Genomic DNA, 16,537 nt, shown 5'->3' on the forward strand with positions numbered 1-16,537 from the left:
AAGCAAATTCCAAAGCTTATTGAGGAGACTTTAATCATATGGTCTATTTTTGTCATTTTAAAATTATAGAAATCTTAAATTATATTTTTCTGTTTTTGATGTTTTTCAGTATTCATCCACAATGCGATACCTTTCGTAGGGTTTGGCTTTTTGGATAATGCAATTATGATTGTTGCAGTAAGTTCTTTCTCTTTCCCCTTCTATTTTGAGCTAATAAAGAAATTTATGTGGTCTAAATTTTTCTAATAATTTTCATATTGTAGCTGTAAAGTTTTAATTAACATAATGAATGAAGCTTTTTTTTTTTTACTATGTTTTATGTTAATTAGGCTCTAGCTCAATTTTAAAGCCTCATGTATGTTAATCATTATGACTTTTGGTAAAGCATTGACAATAACAAACACATTGATTGAGTATGTTATTCTGTTCTGGTTTCAACATTCATATTAAAGAAAAATGTATGTAAAATTTTCTTATGTTCTTTAATTGTATCAGTAGTTCACATCACATGTATGTTATTTGATTAGTTCCTTGTTTAATTTTCCCATGCAAAAATGTTGTGGTTTGTTTGTTTGTTTGTTTATTTATGGTTATTCTTCACTGGAGGATATTTTTTCCATTGATTTTTTTTTTTTTTAGAGAGAGTGGAAGAGGGAGGAGAGGAGACAGAGAGAGAAATATCAATATGAGAGAGCCACATCAGTTGGTTGCCTCTAGCAGGCACCCCACCCGGGGCAGGGAATCTGAAACTCAGGTACCTGCCCTTGATCAGAATCCAGCCCCCAAGACCCTTTGGTTCAAGGGCCAACACTCTAACCATTGAGCATACCGGCCATGACCAAAACATGTTTTAAAGCAGTGGTTCTCAACTTTCCTAATGCCGCGACCCTTTAATACAGTTCCTCATGTTGTGATGACCCCCAACCATAAAATTATTTTCGTTGCTACTTCATAACTGTAATTTTGCTACTGTTATGAATCATAATGTAAATATCTGAGATGCAGGATGTATTTTCATTGTTACAAATTGAACATAATTAAAGCATAGTGATTAATCACAAAAACAATATGTAATTATATGTGTGTTTTCTGATGGTCTTAGGCGACCCCTGTGAAAGGGTCGTTCGACCCCCAAAGGGGTCACGACCCACAGGTTGAGAACCACTGTTTTAAAGGATGTTTTGATATAATCTATCTATCCATTTAACTGGAAGATGTTATAAATTTCAATTCAGAGCACTGTGAATATATACCCCTTCTGTCTTTGTTCCATTGTAGTGGGTAAAAAAGAATTTTCCTTTGCCGTGGTCATTTTAATGTGAGGGTGTTCTTTAAAAGTTAGTCTCAGGAATGGTCGATTTACCTTTTTGCTGTTATGTGACAACTTTTGTTAATGGATACCAGTATTGGGTTCAGATTCTAAAGTCAGAAATAACACCATGATTAAAATGCAACTATTTTGAAACTACCCAAGTGCTCTATTCACTTCTCTTCACTGACTTTAACTTTAATTAAAATCTATAAATTCTAGCTTTATGTAGGAGACTTTAAAAAAAAGTAACGATTTTTGGATTATTGAATGTGAGGAAAATACATATGAGAGATACAATGTTTGTTTTTGCTTTTTTTGGTGTTTTGGAGGTCACATGTCCTACTCCATGTAGACATAAATAGAATATTTGGTTTCAAAATCGGGATAAAAGGATAATTTACATTGTGTAGATTACAAAATTTGCTTAGAAAATATCTAAAATTGGTTCATTCAAGAATGCTTTTTGTTTTGTTTTTCTTTTGCTATATAGTCTCATTTTATGTCCAGATTCATGGAAATGAGATATCCAAAAAGACTAGCCATCCCCCTGGTTGGGGAACTAACAGGGTTCACACAGCAGAAGGTATCCTGTTTTGTAAATAGTCACAGAAGATACTCTAACGTGCACACAACCTGAAGGTGATAATACCCATTGGATAATTCCTTTTTTTTTTTTTTTTTTAATATTTTTTTTTAATTAAATCTTTATTGTTCAGATTATTACATTTGTTCCTTTTTTCCCCCCCCCATAACTCCCCTCCTCCCAGTTCCCGCCCCACCCTCCACCCTCACTCCCCACCCACTGTCCTCATCCATAGGTGCACGATTTTTGTCCAGTCTCTTCCCACATCTCCCACACCCCTTTCCCCCCCAAGAATAGTCAGTCCATTCCCTTTCTATGTCCCTGATTCTGTTATAATCAACAGTTCATTCTGTTCATCAGATTATTTATTCACTTGATTCTTAGATTCACTTGTTCATAGATGCATATTTGTTGTTCATAATTTGTATCTTTACCTTTTTCTTCCTCTTCCTCTTCTTAAAGGATACCTTTCAGCATTTCATATAATCCTGGTTTGGTGGTGATGAACTCCTTTAGCTTTTCCTTATCTGTGAAGCTCTTTATCTGACCTTCAGTTCTGAATGATAGCTTTGCTGGATAAAGTAATCTTGGTTGTAGGTTCTTGGTATTCATCACTTTGAATATTTCTTGCCACTCCCTTCTGGCCTGCAAAGTTTCTGTTGAGAAATCAGCTGACAGTCGTATGGGTATTCCCTTGTAGGTAACTGAGTTTCTTTCTCTTGCTGTTTTTAAGATTCTCTCTTTATCTTTTGCTCTTGGCATTTTAATTATGATGTGTCTTGGTGTGGTCCTCTTTGGATTCCTTTTGTTTGGGGTTCTCCGCGCTTCTTGGACTTGTAAGTCCATTTCTTTCACCAGGTGGGGGAAGTTTTCTGTCATTATTTCTTCAAATAGGTTTTCAATATCTTGCTCTCTCTCATCTTCTGGCACCCCTATAATTCTGATGTTGGTACGCTTGAAGCTGTCCCAGAGGCTCCTTACACTATCCTCGCATTTTTGGATTCTTTTTTCATTTTGCTTTTCTGGTTGGATGTTTTTTGCTTCCTCGCATTTCAAATCATTGACTTGATTCTTGCGCTCCTCTGGTCTGCTGTCGGGCGTCTGTATAATATTCGTTATTTCAGTCCGTGTGTGCTTAATTTCTAGTTGGTTCCCCAATATAAGATCGAGGGTCTTATTAGTTTTCGTGTAGATCTCATTAAGTTTATCGGCAGCTTCTAAACAGTTCTTGAGAGACCTTAAAAGTGTGGTTCTGAACTCTATTTCTTCCATTGACAATTTTGTCCTGTTTCTTTGTCTCCGCATTTTGTTATGCTTCCTTGGTGCACCCCCTAGTGGTCTTTGTTCGCAGTCTTATAGATAAATCTTGATTGTTGTAGCTAATTCCAGGGAGGGTTTGACCTCCAGGCCAAGTGGCTATGAGAATCAGCTGTGTCAGCAGTGAGAGAACTTCTGTCCTCTAGGGAGGTGCTAATCTAGCCTTTGCCTGAGGCTATCCGGCAAATGGTTCTGCGCTGGGCTTGGGCGGGGCGGGTCGCACAGGATCAACAGGGTGGGCCGGAGAGAGCAGTTATGGCGGCTCTCAGTCCTGTCCCAAGGGGCTCTGCCTCTCTGAGTCCCAGCACCCGCTGCAAAGCTGGGAGAGAAAGCTACACTCGCTCTGACCTAAGCCAGACAGTCCCGCTTCTCCCGTTTGAGTCTGGGTCCCTAAAGACTTGCCCGGATCTGGTGCTCAGAGTCTGCGACTCCCTCCTGATTGAAAACAACAACCGTGCCCTCCGCCGCCAGCCCGCTCCGCGCACTCTGCACCTCAGAATTTGACTTCAGCACTGCGCCTCCTCTGAGTGTCCGTGTGCATTTCTCTTTCCTCCTAGTTGTAGGACTTCCACTCAGCCGGCGTTCTTGTGGTTCTGGGTGATGTCCCTTCCGTTTTTTGGTTTCACTTTTGAAGTAGTTGTTCAAAGCAGCAAACTCCAGTGTTAACCTATGCCGCCATCTTGGTTCTCTCCTCCCATTGGATAATTCCTTTGCAGAGTATTCTGGCAAAAGCTTCTAAAATATGATTTCAAAATGCTAGTTTTTTTTTTTTTTTTACTGATTTCAACATTTTCCTAATATGTACATAAGAATCAAATTGGCCAATTTATATATCTATGAATGTGAGACAGCCATTTAGAGCTACACTGTCTTTTCTGAAATTACTAAAATCTGAGTTGGTTAGATTATTTAAATAGTTAATGTAAGTCAAATATAATTGTAATAAAAACCTCGTTATGATGAATTTATAAGCTACTAGAAGCCCGGTGCATGAAATTCATGCATGGGTAGGGTCCCTAGGCCTGGCCAACGATCAGGGCCCATCAGGGCCTTCTGGCCGCTGGCGGGGGCCTCCCTTCTCTCCACACCACCCTCTGGTGGTCAGTGCATGTCATAGTGAGTTATTGAACTGGTCTCCCAGTTGAACTCAGGAAGGGACAGTTTGCATATTAGGCTTTTATATATATAGATAGTTAAGACTAGATGTGTTTCTTGAATAGATTGTCTGAATTAAAGTTTCTCTGTGGCAAATATTTCTTTCAATTTTACATGACTCAATCTTTTAGATTCTTCTTATTAACAGCTACTTGCCCCCCTACTGACATCTTAATAATAATTTTTTCACCTCAGTAGGGCAGACCTTAGATATTCAAATGCTGAAAGACTAATCTCGCTACAGGGACATGTTGAGATGACATACTTTGCATAAAGGGGCTAAGGGAGATCAGAATAGGAAAATTGAGTAGCTTTTTAGATCCTGAATAAGACCTTTACCAAAGATCTTATTATTTCTTCGATATAAATATTTAAAGTAACATATCTGTGTTTAAATAGAGCTACCAACAAAACAAAACACCCACATTCTAGAGTCAAATTACTGTACTAATGTTCACGATTCAGTGTGACTCAGGCCTGCATCTCATTAGTAGTATAAGTGAGAGTGACTTATTTTTGCAGGCCCCAGATGGCTCAGTAATTTAGTATTATTTGTTTTTCTAGTTTACATTGAAATCCACTTTCAGGGACTTAATCACCAGGTTATCACTTGTATAATACTAAAATAAATATTTAAATCACTGACTTCAATACCTGATTGAGAGTAAGAGGTGTGGCAAGAAATAGTTTCCTGTGATAATTGCAAACTAATTCAGGGACAGTGAAGTTTTCCAAAGAGGCTTTGTAGTACCCTGCTGAGAGTAATAGACATAAATAATATAACTCCAGGATCTATGCAAAGGGAAACAGTGATCATTATTATCATAAAATTTCTTTAATGTTTCTTTATTGTTGAGAGTAACTACAGATGGCCCCCTCTTTTCCCTCACTGTCCCCCTCCACCCGGCTCCCACCTACCTCCATAAGAATTTTTTTAAAAAACACACTGATTGCCTCCTAACGTTGTGGACAGCTCTGTCTGTTTTACGATATTAAGTTACGATATTTGATTCTGCTTTTCTATCATGCCATAGACATTTGATATTTTCTTCTTCCGGTTAGGTGTACCCTGTGGGCTGTTGCTGCCCTAGTTGTACTAATAAAAACACATTTGTATATAACTTCTTGTAATAGATTTGACCTTTATTGTTGACTGCTAATCCTACTACGCTTTTGGTTTTATAGCTCTTTATTCTATTTTTATGTTATTGGGGTTGCTTTTGCAACCTAGTGGGTTTGTGGATTATTTTTCTGGCAATTTAACTATTATAACGTTTGTTAGACTTCTAGAGTAGATTAATTATATTCAGGTGATGAACCACGTATAACCTGCAAGACAACTAGTGTTAAATCTGTTTATGATTTCCAACTCGCCTGCTAACAGGAAATTTGATGTTAACTATGGGAAAAAAGTAAAGGCATGGATAGTCTGTTGCTTTCAAACTGACTGACTTTATATGAGGCTTTTTATGCTGTTAGAAGGACCTTCAGGTTCCTTAAATTCAATCAAACGATTACACACTTAAATACTTGTTAAATACATGTACCGCATTGCAAACAGATCTTCTTGGGCCATTCCTAGTGACTCACTGCTGTTAACGATGCTGTATTTATTGTCCATGCTCTGTAACTGTCAGGTGCGTCTCTTCTACATTAAAGCCCCGGTGTTGTTGTTGCTGTTTGTATCCGTATATAAAGAGACACATCTTTTTTCTTTGTGCCCGTTCTCTTTTTCCTTCTCCGGGAATCTCTTCCTTTGGTACCTTTACAACCTTGTAATCGTAAGTGCCTGGGAGACTTTTGTGCATCAGGCTGTCTGGGCCATCGTCTCGAAGAATTGATTTTTAAAGAGGTGGGACCAAAAGGCCACGGGGAAAGAAAATTGAGGAAAGCTCAACGCAGCTTCTCTTCAGTTTTAGAAATAATTGATTAATGCGGTATTTCTACATACCACACAGGGCATTCTCTTTTCTCCACAAACACCATGGAGATTTTTTAAATGTTCAAGCATTCTTAGTATTCAAGAGGGCTTTTGAAAAGTATGTCCATTTATGGCAGCATTGCCCAAGGACTGGAACTGAGCTAGCACGACAGGTTCTAGGATTTCTAATTTAGTCTCTGTAATAACCCATTAGAATAGTTTCATCTTCATCACTTCAGTTCCTTCTCTTTAAAGTAGAAATAAAAATATGAGCTCCTTTTTTCTTCAGAGGAGTGAGATGTGGAAAGTCTTAAACTCTCTCAATAAATAAATGCGGTGGAAATACAATAGAGCCTCATTTTTGCTTTAGCTCTATTGCATCAAATGTTGTTGTTACTTATAAATGAATCAGATAGTCCCAGTACTTAATGGCTAAACAACTAAGTGTTATAAGGGTAATTTTTGAAGTTTATGATATTTTGGGTTCCTAGATACTGGTTTAGTCTGGCTTTTCAATCTTTTATAGGATAAATAACAATAGTATAGATAGATGTAGCATTCAGAATTTAAAATTTAGGTGAGTTTGTCGACTTTGTGCTCAAAGAGCTTCAAAGCACCTTTCTCTGTGATAAGAAAATATAAATCTTAGATTCTTAATGATGAATTGTATTGTATCTGTGTTGGTATTTTTTATTTTTCTGAAAGCCTAATTTTAATGAAGAAATATTGATATTATTTCTGCATATTGCATACCCTTGGTAATTAAGTGATTTACTGCATTATATATGCATATTTCTGCATATTTTTATAATTTTGCTGCAATAACATGTGTGACTACTTTATCTGTTTTTATTAATGCTTTGCTATTCTTTTATAGTCACCAGAGCTTTAATATTTTAAGCTTAATTTCTTTGTAATCTTTTTTTCAGGGAACCCATATTGAGATGTCTATTGGAATTATTTTGGGAATTTCAACTATGGCAGGTATTTAATAATAATAATATTCTATTACCTGTATATTTAAAAACATTTCAGTAGGTTAAGTATAGAAGGGGATAATTTATTTGAATGCATTTGCTCATTGAAATGTCTACTAGTTTATCTCCTAAATCCTATTCCTTTAATTCTTAATTTTGTGTACATAATACTACGTTTTTCTGAGAATTTTAGGTGCAGTATGTTAGTTGATGGGTAACAGTAATCTACTACATTGACTATGTTAATAAAAAGTTTTTCTTTTAATTACTGGTCACCCTGAAACCTTTCTACCCCTTTTCTCTATTCAATTATTTATTCTCAAGTTGGGTAGAAAAATCAAAGAAGGAAATACAAGATGGAAAATTTAATTTGGTACTATCTTCTACTTTCCCCTCAATTAACACTTTATTCTTCATGATGGTGAAATCTGGGGATAGTTCTGTGTTCTGTGTGTTGGATGGAGCACATAAGTAGATGAATTAACGTAAGAGACATTTCTTCTCCTTGATTTCCTGGAATTTTGGAGTTGTACATATGGCTTTACTTTTCCCCAAATATCCAAATTCCCTTTATCAAACATTATCTGAAAGTTACAACTACAAAATATTGCACACGTGTTTTAATATTGAACCTAAAATGGAAACTGGCTGCCACAACAGAAAAAAAAAAACCCTGCTCCTTGATGAAGATTATAGAATACTATAATCTCAGAAGAATTGTGCTCTATTATGAAATCTTGAAATTCTGAGCTATTCAATGAGTTACTTTGGATACAGTTGTTTTAGTTTGGGAAATGTGGTAACGCTTCCAGACCAGTCCTTTGTTAATTAGAGTGATGTATTCTAATGCTTTTTATGACTTCCACGTGACAATTTACTTGTCCATTTTTCACTTTTTTTAGCTGCTGCTTTGGGAAATCTTGTGTCAGATTTAGCTGGTCTTGGGTAGGTCCATACATTTATTCATTTGTGCATGTCTTTACTTATTTGCTCTCTTTCTCTTCTCCATTCTCTTTAATTGAGAGGGCTAAAAAAAAAAAAAGAAGACATTTATTTGTGTCTTTTAGAGCCAAATTTTAGAGCTAAATTTTAAAATTTCGAAATCAGTAGTACTAAATCTTTGGTGCGCACCCACTATTGATGCCTGGGTCACACTCAGGCATACACAGAGGGTGTTTCTTGGGATGGGGCCTTGACATTTGTGTTTAATAATCTTCTCAAGGAATTCTGACATATACAAACATTTTTCTAAAGCTATCATAATGAAGCAGAGTTCATTATTTATGCATATGTATTTTATAGACATTTCCAAGACCTATCTTGTTTCTCTTTGTATTAATTTGTTTTTTACTACCTGAGGACTTTAACAACTTTTATTCTGTCCTCGTGTCTTTTTTAAAGACTTGCAGGCTACGTCGAAGCTTTGGCTGCCAGGTTAGGCCTGTCAATTCCTGATCTCACACCAAAGCAGGTTGACATGTGGCAAACACGTGTTAGTACACATTTGGTAAGTACTTTACGTGGCTTATGAAAATGAATTTGGGTAGCCAGAGCAAGTTCAGTCCCTTGAGAAATTTGAGACTAAAATTGATTTGAGTGTAGGTTTTAACACAAATTGTCCAAGGCTTGGCAGTTTTCAGAGGGAGAGTAATTTTTTTTTATATTTTGTAGGTGTACTTCATTTTTAAAAATTCTTCATATGATTCAGTTAATCTTAAGGTATCAAGTTATGTGCTAGACATAAAATGAATATAGTTGTTTTGAGGATTGTTTAGGTAGAGAACCAGACATTTAAACAAATTATAATTTAGTGTGACATATGCAGTAATGGAATTATAAACTAGATATAGGAATAGCACAAGTACAAGAATTAATACTTTGTGGGGAAAAGTTTCTTTTCATGGGGAGACTTCTTGGTGACTATTAGATCTAAGCTGATTTTTAAAAATTACTGGGGAGACATTTACTAAGTGAACAAGAGAATTCCAAGTATATTGACTAGCAAGTAGAAAAGCATGATAAAAACAGGGTGTGTTAACAAAAATACAAGAGATTAGTAATTGCTGGGATGTGCTATGTAGTAGTTGTACATCGAAGCAATAATGGAAAACAAATGGGAGATGTAAGAAAGGATCAGACAGGAAAGGCATTTTTCTGTCAATGTGTAAACTGTGCCAAAGAGCTTGGACCCCACACCTAGGTGGTGGAGCGCTATTTTAAATAGGAAGGAAACGGGATGGATCAGTGTTACCAATTCAGAAGAGGAGGAAGAACAACTTTTGTAAGGGAAGAGAATGAGTTCTATTTTGGACACGCTGAATTGGAGATGTCAGTAGAACACTCAAGCGGTGATACCGAGTAGGCATTTGGATTAAAGGTCAAGAGTTGGAGAGGATTGAATTAGAGATGGTGGGTGTAATCATTCATCCATTAATTCAACAAATCTTTACTGTTAACCTATTACATGCAGGGCACAGACCTAGGAGCTTTGGATATTATTGGTTAACAAATAATCTTTTCTTTTTCTTTTTTTCTTTTCTTTTCTGGTGGATCTTAAGTTCTAGCAGCGTGAGGAGAAAGAAACAATTTTAAAAACTTGATAAGTTAAATATTTAGAATACTAGAAGTTCACAGTGTTATGGGAAATTAAAGAAAAAAAGGAAAGCTAAGCAGAGTAAAAGAGGTTGGGAGTGCTAGAATGGAGACAGATTGCAATACTAAATAGGAGGGTCACTGCAGCCCTCACTGAAAAGGTCGGCGATGGTGAAGCCAGGTGAGAAGGGCAGTATTTGAGTGCGATGCCAGGACCAGCAGGATCAACATTCTGGGAACTGATTAGATATGCAAATTCTCAGGCTCCACCTTAGACCTGTTGCTGCATAAAAAATTATGTGTGTGTGTGTGTGTGTGTGTGTGTGTGTGTGTGTGTGTCCATATCCTGCAATTTGTAGATCTATTGAAGTGAGATTAGTTAGCTAATATCAATCAGCCAGGGTTGTTGAGGAGTAAGGATATTCTAACATTCTAGGAATTTGGCTTAACATTTTAACATAACAGTTGGGATCAAGATAAGATTATTTCCTGGGGCCTTCTCTTCTGACATAATTTATAACTGTTTTCTTTCTATATTATGAGCAAGTCCATTTCCCCCCTTCTGTAACAAAAGCACGTCACACACCAAACTGTCATATATATACTTGTTTGTATGTTTATTGATAAAACCCCATAAGCATATGTATTCTGTTCCTCAGTTGTTGACTCCGCTTGGTATGTCTTAGGGTCAAATCTTCTATTCTGTAACATAACATTTGGTTATAAACAGCCTGTAGTGGTTGAAGTTAGTGATCAGCCATCTAGTTATAACATATGCTAACTCTGAAATTTACCTAGAATAGAATATATGTACACATGTGGTTTCTAACTGACATATGTTGTATTTTAAAGCCTTATTTGTAATTTGGTTGTTTGAAACTCTGAAAATATCTTCTTGCATAATATTACAGATATACTCAAGTCCTTGGTTAGCTCCAGTATAATTAACTATAGGGCCTAATATTATTATAAGACCCGATAATCCTATATAATAAAAGCCTAATATGCTAAGTGTCCGACCATTTGTTCAACCATTTGACCAGTCACTATGACATGCACTGACCACCAGGAGGCAGATGGTCCAACCAGTAGGTTAGCTTGCTGCTGGGGTCTGGCCGATTGGGACTGGGCGAGACAGTCCAGATACACCCTGGACCCTCCCACAGTCCCTCCCCGGCCCCCATCGTGCACCAGTGGGGTCCCTCGGCCTTGCCTGAGCCCTCTCGCAATCTGGGACCCCCTAGTGGATGTGAGAGATCCAGTTTTGGTCCTATCCCCGCAGGCCAGGCCAGGGGACCCCACCGGTGCACAAATCCGTACACCGGGCCTCTAGTAATATATATATATATTATGATGGAAAAATATGGCCCTAGCCGGTTGGCTCTAGCTGGTTTGGCTCTGTCTGTGGTTTTAGCGTTGACCCACGACTGAAGGATCACGAGTTTGATTCTGGTCAAGGGCAAGTACCTTGGTTGCAGGTTTGATCCCCGTGCGGGAGGCAACCAATGGTTTCTCTCTTGCATCAAAATTTCTCTCTCTGTGTCTCTCCCACTCTCTTGCACTCTCTCTAAAAATCAGTGGGAGAAAAAAATGTCCTCGGTTGAGGATTAACCATATATATATATAATTTTTTTTTCAGGGCCTGGATCAGGGAGCCAGAAAAGGAAGGATAGCCCATTTCTTTCCCCCTCCTCTGCCCTACTGACCATATTGCCCCATTGAGAAAATCGTGTTGGAACTCACTGACTGGCATTCCTAGAGTGAGGGCAGAGAAAGCCTTGGTTTTCATGGATGACAGTAACAAGCATTCTAACATTTTGGGTGGGAAGTGGAGTCTACTCACAAGGGTCATTTCATGTATATGGGGAAGTCAGGAATCTAATATAGTCTCTGTGAATATATATAAATAAATACAAACATTATCTAAGGTCAAAATAAGATTCTAGGTGAGGATTTTTCTTGTCTTCTGACATTAAAATATATGCTCAATATTTAATGAGTGTTTTCTACTTGAATATTCTTTGATGTTATTTTTATGGCAATTTGATAAAAGAAAAATTTCCTGGTTGCTTTGAACTTTAAATATCATTTCTTCTAGAATATTTTTGTAGCATATTTTTATATTTTGGTTATTATGATCAAAAGACATGCAGTCACAGTTGAATTTTATAGTACACTAGAGGCCTGGTGCACGAATTCATGCACAGGTGGGGTCCCTTGGGGTGGCCTGCGGGGATCGGGCCAAAACCCACAGTCCAATGCTGCCTGCATCTCCTACCTGCCACTCCTGCTCATCCTGGCCCCACTGCAGCTGCCACAGGCTCGCGCCCAATCAGTCCTGATCCGGAGAGGCTCGAGTTGCAGTAACAGCACTTGCCAGCCATGAGCCCTGCATCTGGCGCCCTCCCGAGGGGAGTGGCCTGTGGGATCAGGCTGAAACAGGCTCTCTGACATCCCCCAAGGGGTCCTGGTTTGCGAGAGGGCAGAGGCCAGGCCAAGGGACCCCACCAGTGCATGATCGGGGGCGGGGAGGGACCGCAGGAGGGCTCCAGGGCATGTCCGGCCCATCTCGCTCAGTCCCCATCGGCCGGACCCAAGAAGCAAGCTAACCTACCAGTTGGAGCATCTGCCCCCTGGTGGTCAGTGCACATCATAGCGACTGGTTGACCAGTTGACTGCCCCCCCGGTCGTCAGTGCACGTCATAGTGAGCGGTTGAGCGGCCTTAGCATATCATTAGCATATTACGCTTTGATTGGTTGAACAGTCAACTGGTCACCAGACGACCAGACACTTAGCATATTAGGCTTTTATTATATAGGATAGTAATTGTTTATCATAGATACTTAAGCAAGGATTCCTCTTACAGCAATAAAATAACTTTCAAAAATGTTTTGTTTTGTTTCCTTAGGGCAAAGCTGTTGGGGTGACTATTGGCTGCATTCTAGGAATGTTTCCTTTGATTTTCTTGGGAGTAGGTGAAGAAGATGAAAAACTGGAAAAGAAAAATTAACCCTCGTAGAGTACCTATAAAAGATGTAAACTAATGTACCTCAATGATTAAATATGCTGTCACAACATTTAGGAATTAAGACAGTAACAGTGTATAGATATGGGATCAAATAATTCAGCATGTATTATGGAAAACACTAACTTATTGTGGCTTGGTTTTCTTAGGACATCTTTTTAAAAAAACTGTTTAGTATCATTTTGTGTAAATTGTTGAAGTGCTTTTTCATCAACGGCAGTCAACATTTTATCTTTTCCTTCTCTTTCTTTATATATCCAGATATCATTTATCAGTCATTGATGTATTGTACTGACTTGGGGTTTGCTTATTTGTTACGTAATATGTATATGCATGAAAACATTTTCTGTTGTTGTGTTCCCTATAGTTACAATTCAACCTTAAGATTTTTCCAAATTACATAAGATGTTTGTTGTCAGTTGAAGATTTTTTACTCGCTTTCTGGCAACATCAATTTTGTACTGTTTCACAGAAAACATTCATAATCATATAATTTCAGTCACTTTTATTTACTCCCACATCTATTCAAAACAGATGCAGACTTTAAGTATTTTAAGTTTCTGTTACTCATTTTAATTTCTTGTCTCAAGTGCCAGAGGTCAATCAGAATGAGCAGTTATGTGGTCTTCGTACTACATAAAACCATATATCTTTTTTAAAAAAAATATATTCCATTGATCTTCCACAGAGAGGAAGGGAGAGGGACAGAGAGTCAGAAACATCGACGAGAGAGAAACATCGATCAGCTGCCTCCTGCACACCCCCCACTGGGGATGTGCCCGCAACCAAGGTACATGCCCTTAACCGGACTCAAACCTGGGACCCTTCAGTCTGCAGACTGATGCTCTATCCACTAAGCCAAACCGGTTAGGGCAACCATATATCTTAAGTATATTATTTCGAATGGATTGTTTTACTTTTAATTTCTCAATTTTGCATCATTACATGGTGATTTTTGACTAATGAGAGGAAGAAAATTATTATTGTGGGTTCTTTTCAATGGTGATTATGGAATTATTAGAGTGAACTAAGGGGTTTGACATGACACTTGAAAATTAAGAGGCTAAACAAATTTTTTTAGAGAAATAGAAATGGGAACTGTCAAGAAGGTTTATGGGATAAGTGGTGAAGTTGAAAGGATGTTTGTAAGGTTAATGAGATACAAATTATATTGTACAGGAAGGATTTGTTCCCTCCAAAATGTCTTTTGATCTGAATTAAATGAGTCTGAGTACTTCCTATTCATAATCCTGATGTTATATCTTGTTTAGTGAATTTTACTTCTGGATAACTTCTTTTGAGGTGAAAAATATTATATATATACACACACATATATATATATATGTATGTATATGTATATTTTAAAATTTATTTTAGAGAGGAAGGGAAAGGGAGAGAGAGATAAAAACATCAATATTGAGAGAGAATCTTTGATCGCTGACTCCTGAATGCCCCCCTACTGGGGATCAAGCCGCAACGCTGGGCATGTGCTGTGACTGGGAATCAAACCATGACCTCCTGCTTCACAGGTCGATGCTCAACCAGTGCGCTACACTGGTAAGGCAAAAATATTTTATATTTTACTCTTTGCTACATATAGTCTAATAGTCAAAAGTTACATGAGTTAAAATCTTTTTTTTTTCTTTTTGGTCTTTTTTTCTTCTTTCGTGGTATTTAAATCAGATTCTAGGTTGAAGTTATTTATTCCAATCTTGTATATCTGACTTAAGTATAACCGTGTAGGAATCATAAATTTTAATTTTATGAACCCTTAAATTTTGTTAGCATGTGGCCTGTTACCCATGCTAAAAAAAAAAACACATTATGGAGTAGAAAAACTGAAATTAAAATTACTATTTGGGTTGCTGAAATTATTAAAGTTGGTAAATAGATGCAAAAAAAGGGAAACTTATAAGATGGCTGTATTTACAGCTATAACTTATTTTAAAAGTTTATTTGCAAATTTTAACTTTCAGCTCTTTTTACAAAGGAACTGATTTTCCCCACAAGGCAATTTACCATAAATCCGCTTCCGTGCACTTCAAAATAATTTAGTGCTATCCCTTAATCATAGATTTTAGAAGGAAAAACATAAATCAAACAATGAAAAGATAAACATATACCATTCTTATTATGTACAAATAGTATGACAGTCTCATTTGATCAAATTAGAATAGAACTTGATATCTTAAACAGAGTTGTGGTTTGTATCTTTCACATAGTACTATACACACACCAAAAAAATTTTTTTTATTACTTCAGGAGAGAGGATTAGAGTGCTTATTAAAAATTTTTTTTGCTAAATATTTATGTGCTTTTGTCCCTAACTTGTATATCGCCAGTCCTTTCTGTTTTCTAAAAAAGCATATTATTGTGGTGCTTAAATTTTTTCTTTATTAATTAAATCCCATATCCAGAAACTGCCTGTGAGTTTAGAAAGGGCTTTTGATTACTGTTGTGTGTTTTTCTTCCTGTTGAAAATAATCTAGTCCTACAGAATCTTTCAGTTTAGCTGAACATCTGCAAAGTTATTTAAGGTGTCAAAACATGTAACATAAAATCTTCATATTGAAAGACATTTTAATTTATGGACACAGTAAAAATTTGCATCATTCAGGTAATTAATTAATTTTCAAAAAATGGCACCCTTTTGTCCTTAACCTAAGATACACATTTTTCCAAGATCTTTGTGTTCTGCACAAAATGATTTCTGAGAAATGGTTCACTTTAAGATAATTACTTTATGTAACTATTATTTTATGTTGCTTGTTACCAAGAACCTTATTTCAGATTGAAACTGGAATTCTTATTTCTCATATTAGTTATTTCTTTATTGAGAGCACCATAACTGTGGTTAAATGCAACATGAGCTACTTTCTAGTACTGTCTGTTTAAAATTCATGTTGTCCATGTATGATGATTTATTGACTTCTTGATGCATGTAAATTGGGTGCATTTTGTTGCCACTGTATGTTAAATGGTGACCAATGTTTCTACAAAAGAATTGAACAAGAAAAATCTTTTAAGAAATTTGGAATGTGGTTTTGACTTTGAAATTTGATTTTCTTCCTAATCTCAGAAGGGCCTGGTGATTGTGTCGCTAAAGGAAGTAGGATTAATAGATGCCGATTTGTTGTAGCAATGTCGCTGAGACAGTAAAATAGAACTATTTATTACTTCACTGAAACCCACACTTGAGATACAGCATTACAGATTATGAGAGAAGAATGATCCCATATGGAGGTAATTTATCTTTAAGGGGATGTCAAAAAAAACAAAAACCTTTAGAAAGATTGGCATAAATTACACTGATGGGAATTTACAGCAGCGATATCTAAGCCTTTATATAATAACGTAGCATTTACTTTCCTCCTTTTCTCTATTACTGCTTCAATTTAATTAGTTGTTATTAGTCTATTCAGATTTTCTGATTCTTCCTGAGTCAGTTTTGTAAGATTGTATGTTTCTAGGAATTTGTCCAATTTGTTGGCGTATAGTTGTTTTGCAGTATTTTCTTACCACCTTTTATATTTCTGTGGTGTCAGCTATTACTTCACCTCTTTTGTTTCTGATTTTATTTATTTAGGTCCTGTTTCTTGATGAGTCTGGCTAGAGGTTCATTAATCTTGCTTATCTTTTCAAAGAATCAGCTCT

General features: G+C 36.8%; 1 protein-coding gene across 2 annotated transcripts in view; it reads left to right on the forward strand.

Moving 5' to 3' along the window:
* The window catches only part of TMEM65 (transmembrane protein 65), a 41,584-nt gene extending 25,671 nt beyond the window's left edge, over positions 1-15,913 (forward strand). For both annotated transcript variants that reach the window (XM_059672772.1, XM_059672773.1), the window contains 5 exons: positions 110-177; positions 7,218-7,272; positions 8,168-8,210; positions 8,667-8,772; positions 12,767-15,913. In XM_059672772.1, coding sequence (XP_059528755.1) covers positions 110-177; positions 7,218-7,272; positions 8,168-8,210; positions 8,667-8,772; positions 12,767-12,868 — 374 coding nt within the window. In that variant the 3' untranslated portion in view covers positions 12,869-15,913. The remainder of the gene's footprint in view (positions 1-109; positions 178-7,217; positions 7,273-8,167; positions 8,211-8,666; positions 8,773-12,766) is intronic.
* The last annotated feature ends 624 nt before the right edge of the window (positions 15,914-16,537 follow it).

This window comes from Myotis daubentonii, chromosome 17 (assembly GCF_963259705.1).
Source record: "Myotis daubentonii chromosome 17, mMyoDau2.1, whole genome shotgun sequence".
NCBI classification, from domain to species: Eukaryota; Metazoa; Chordata; class Mammalia; order Chiroptera; family Vespertilionidae; genus Myotis; species Myotis daubentonii.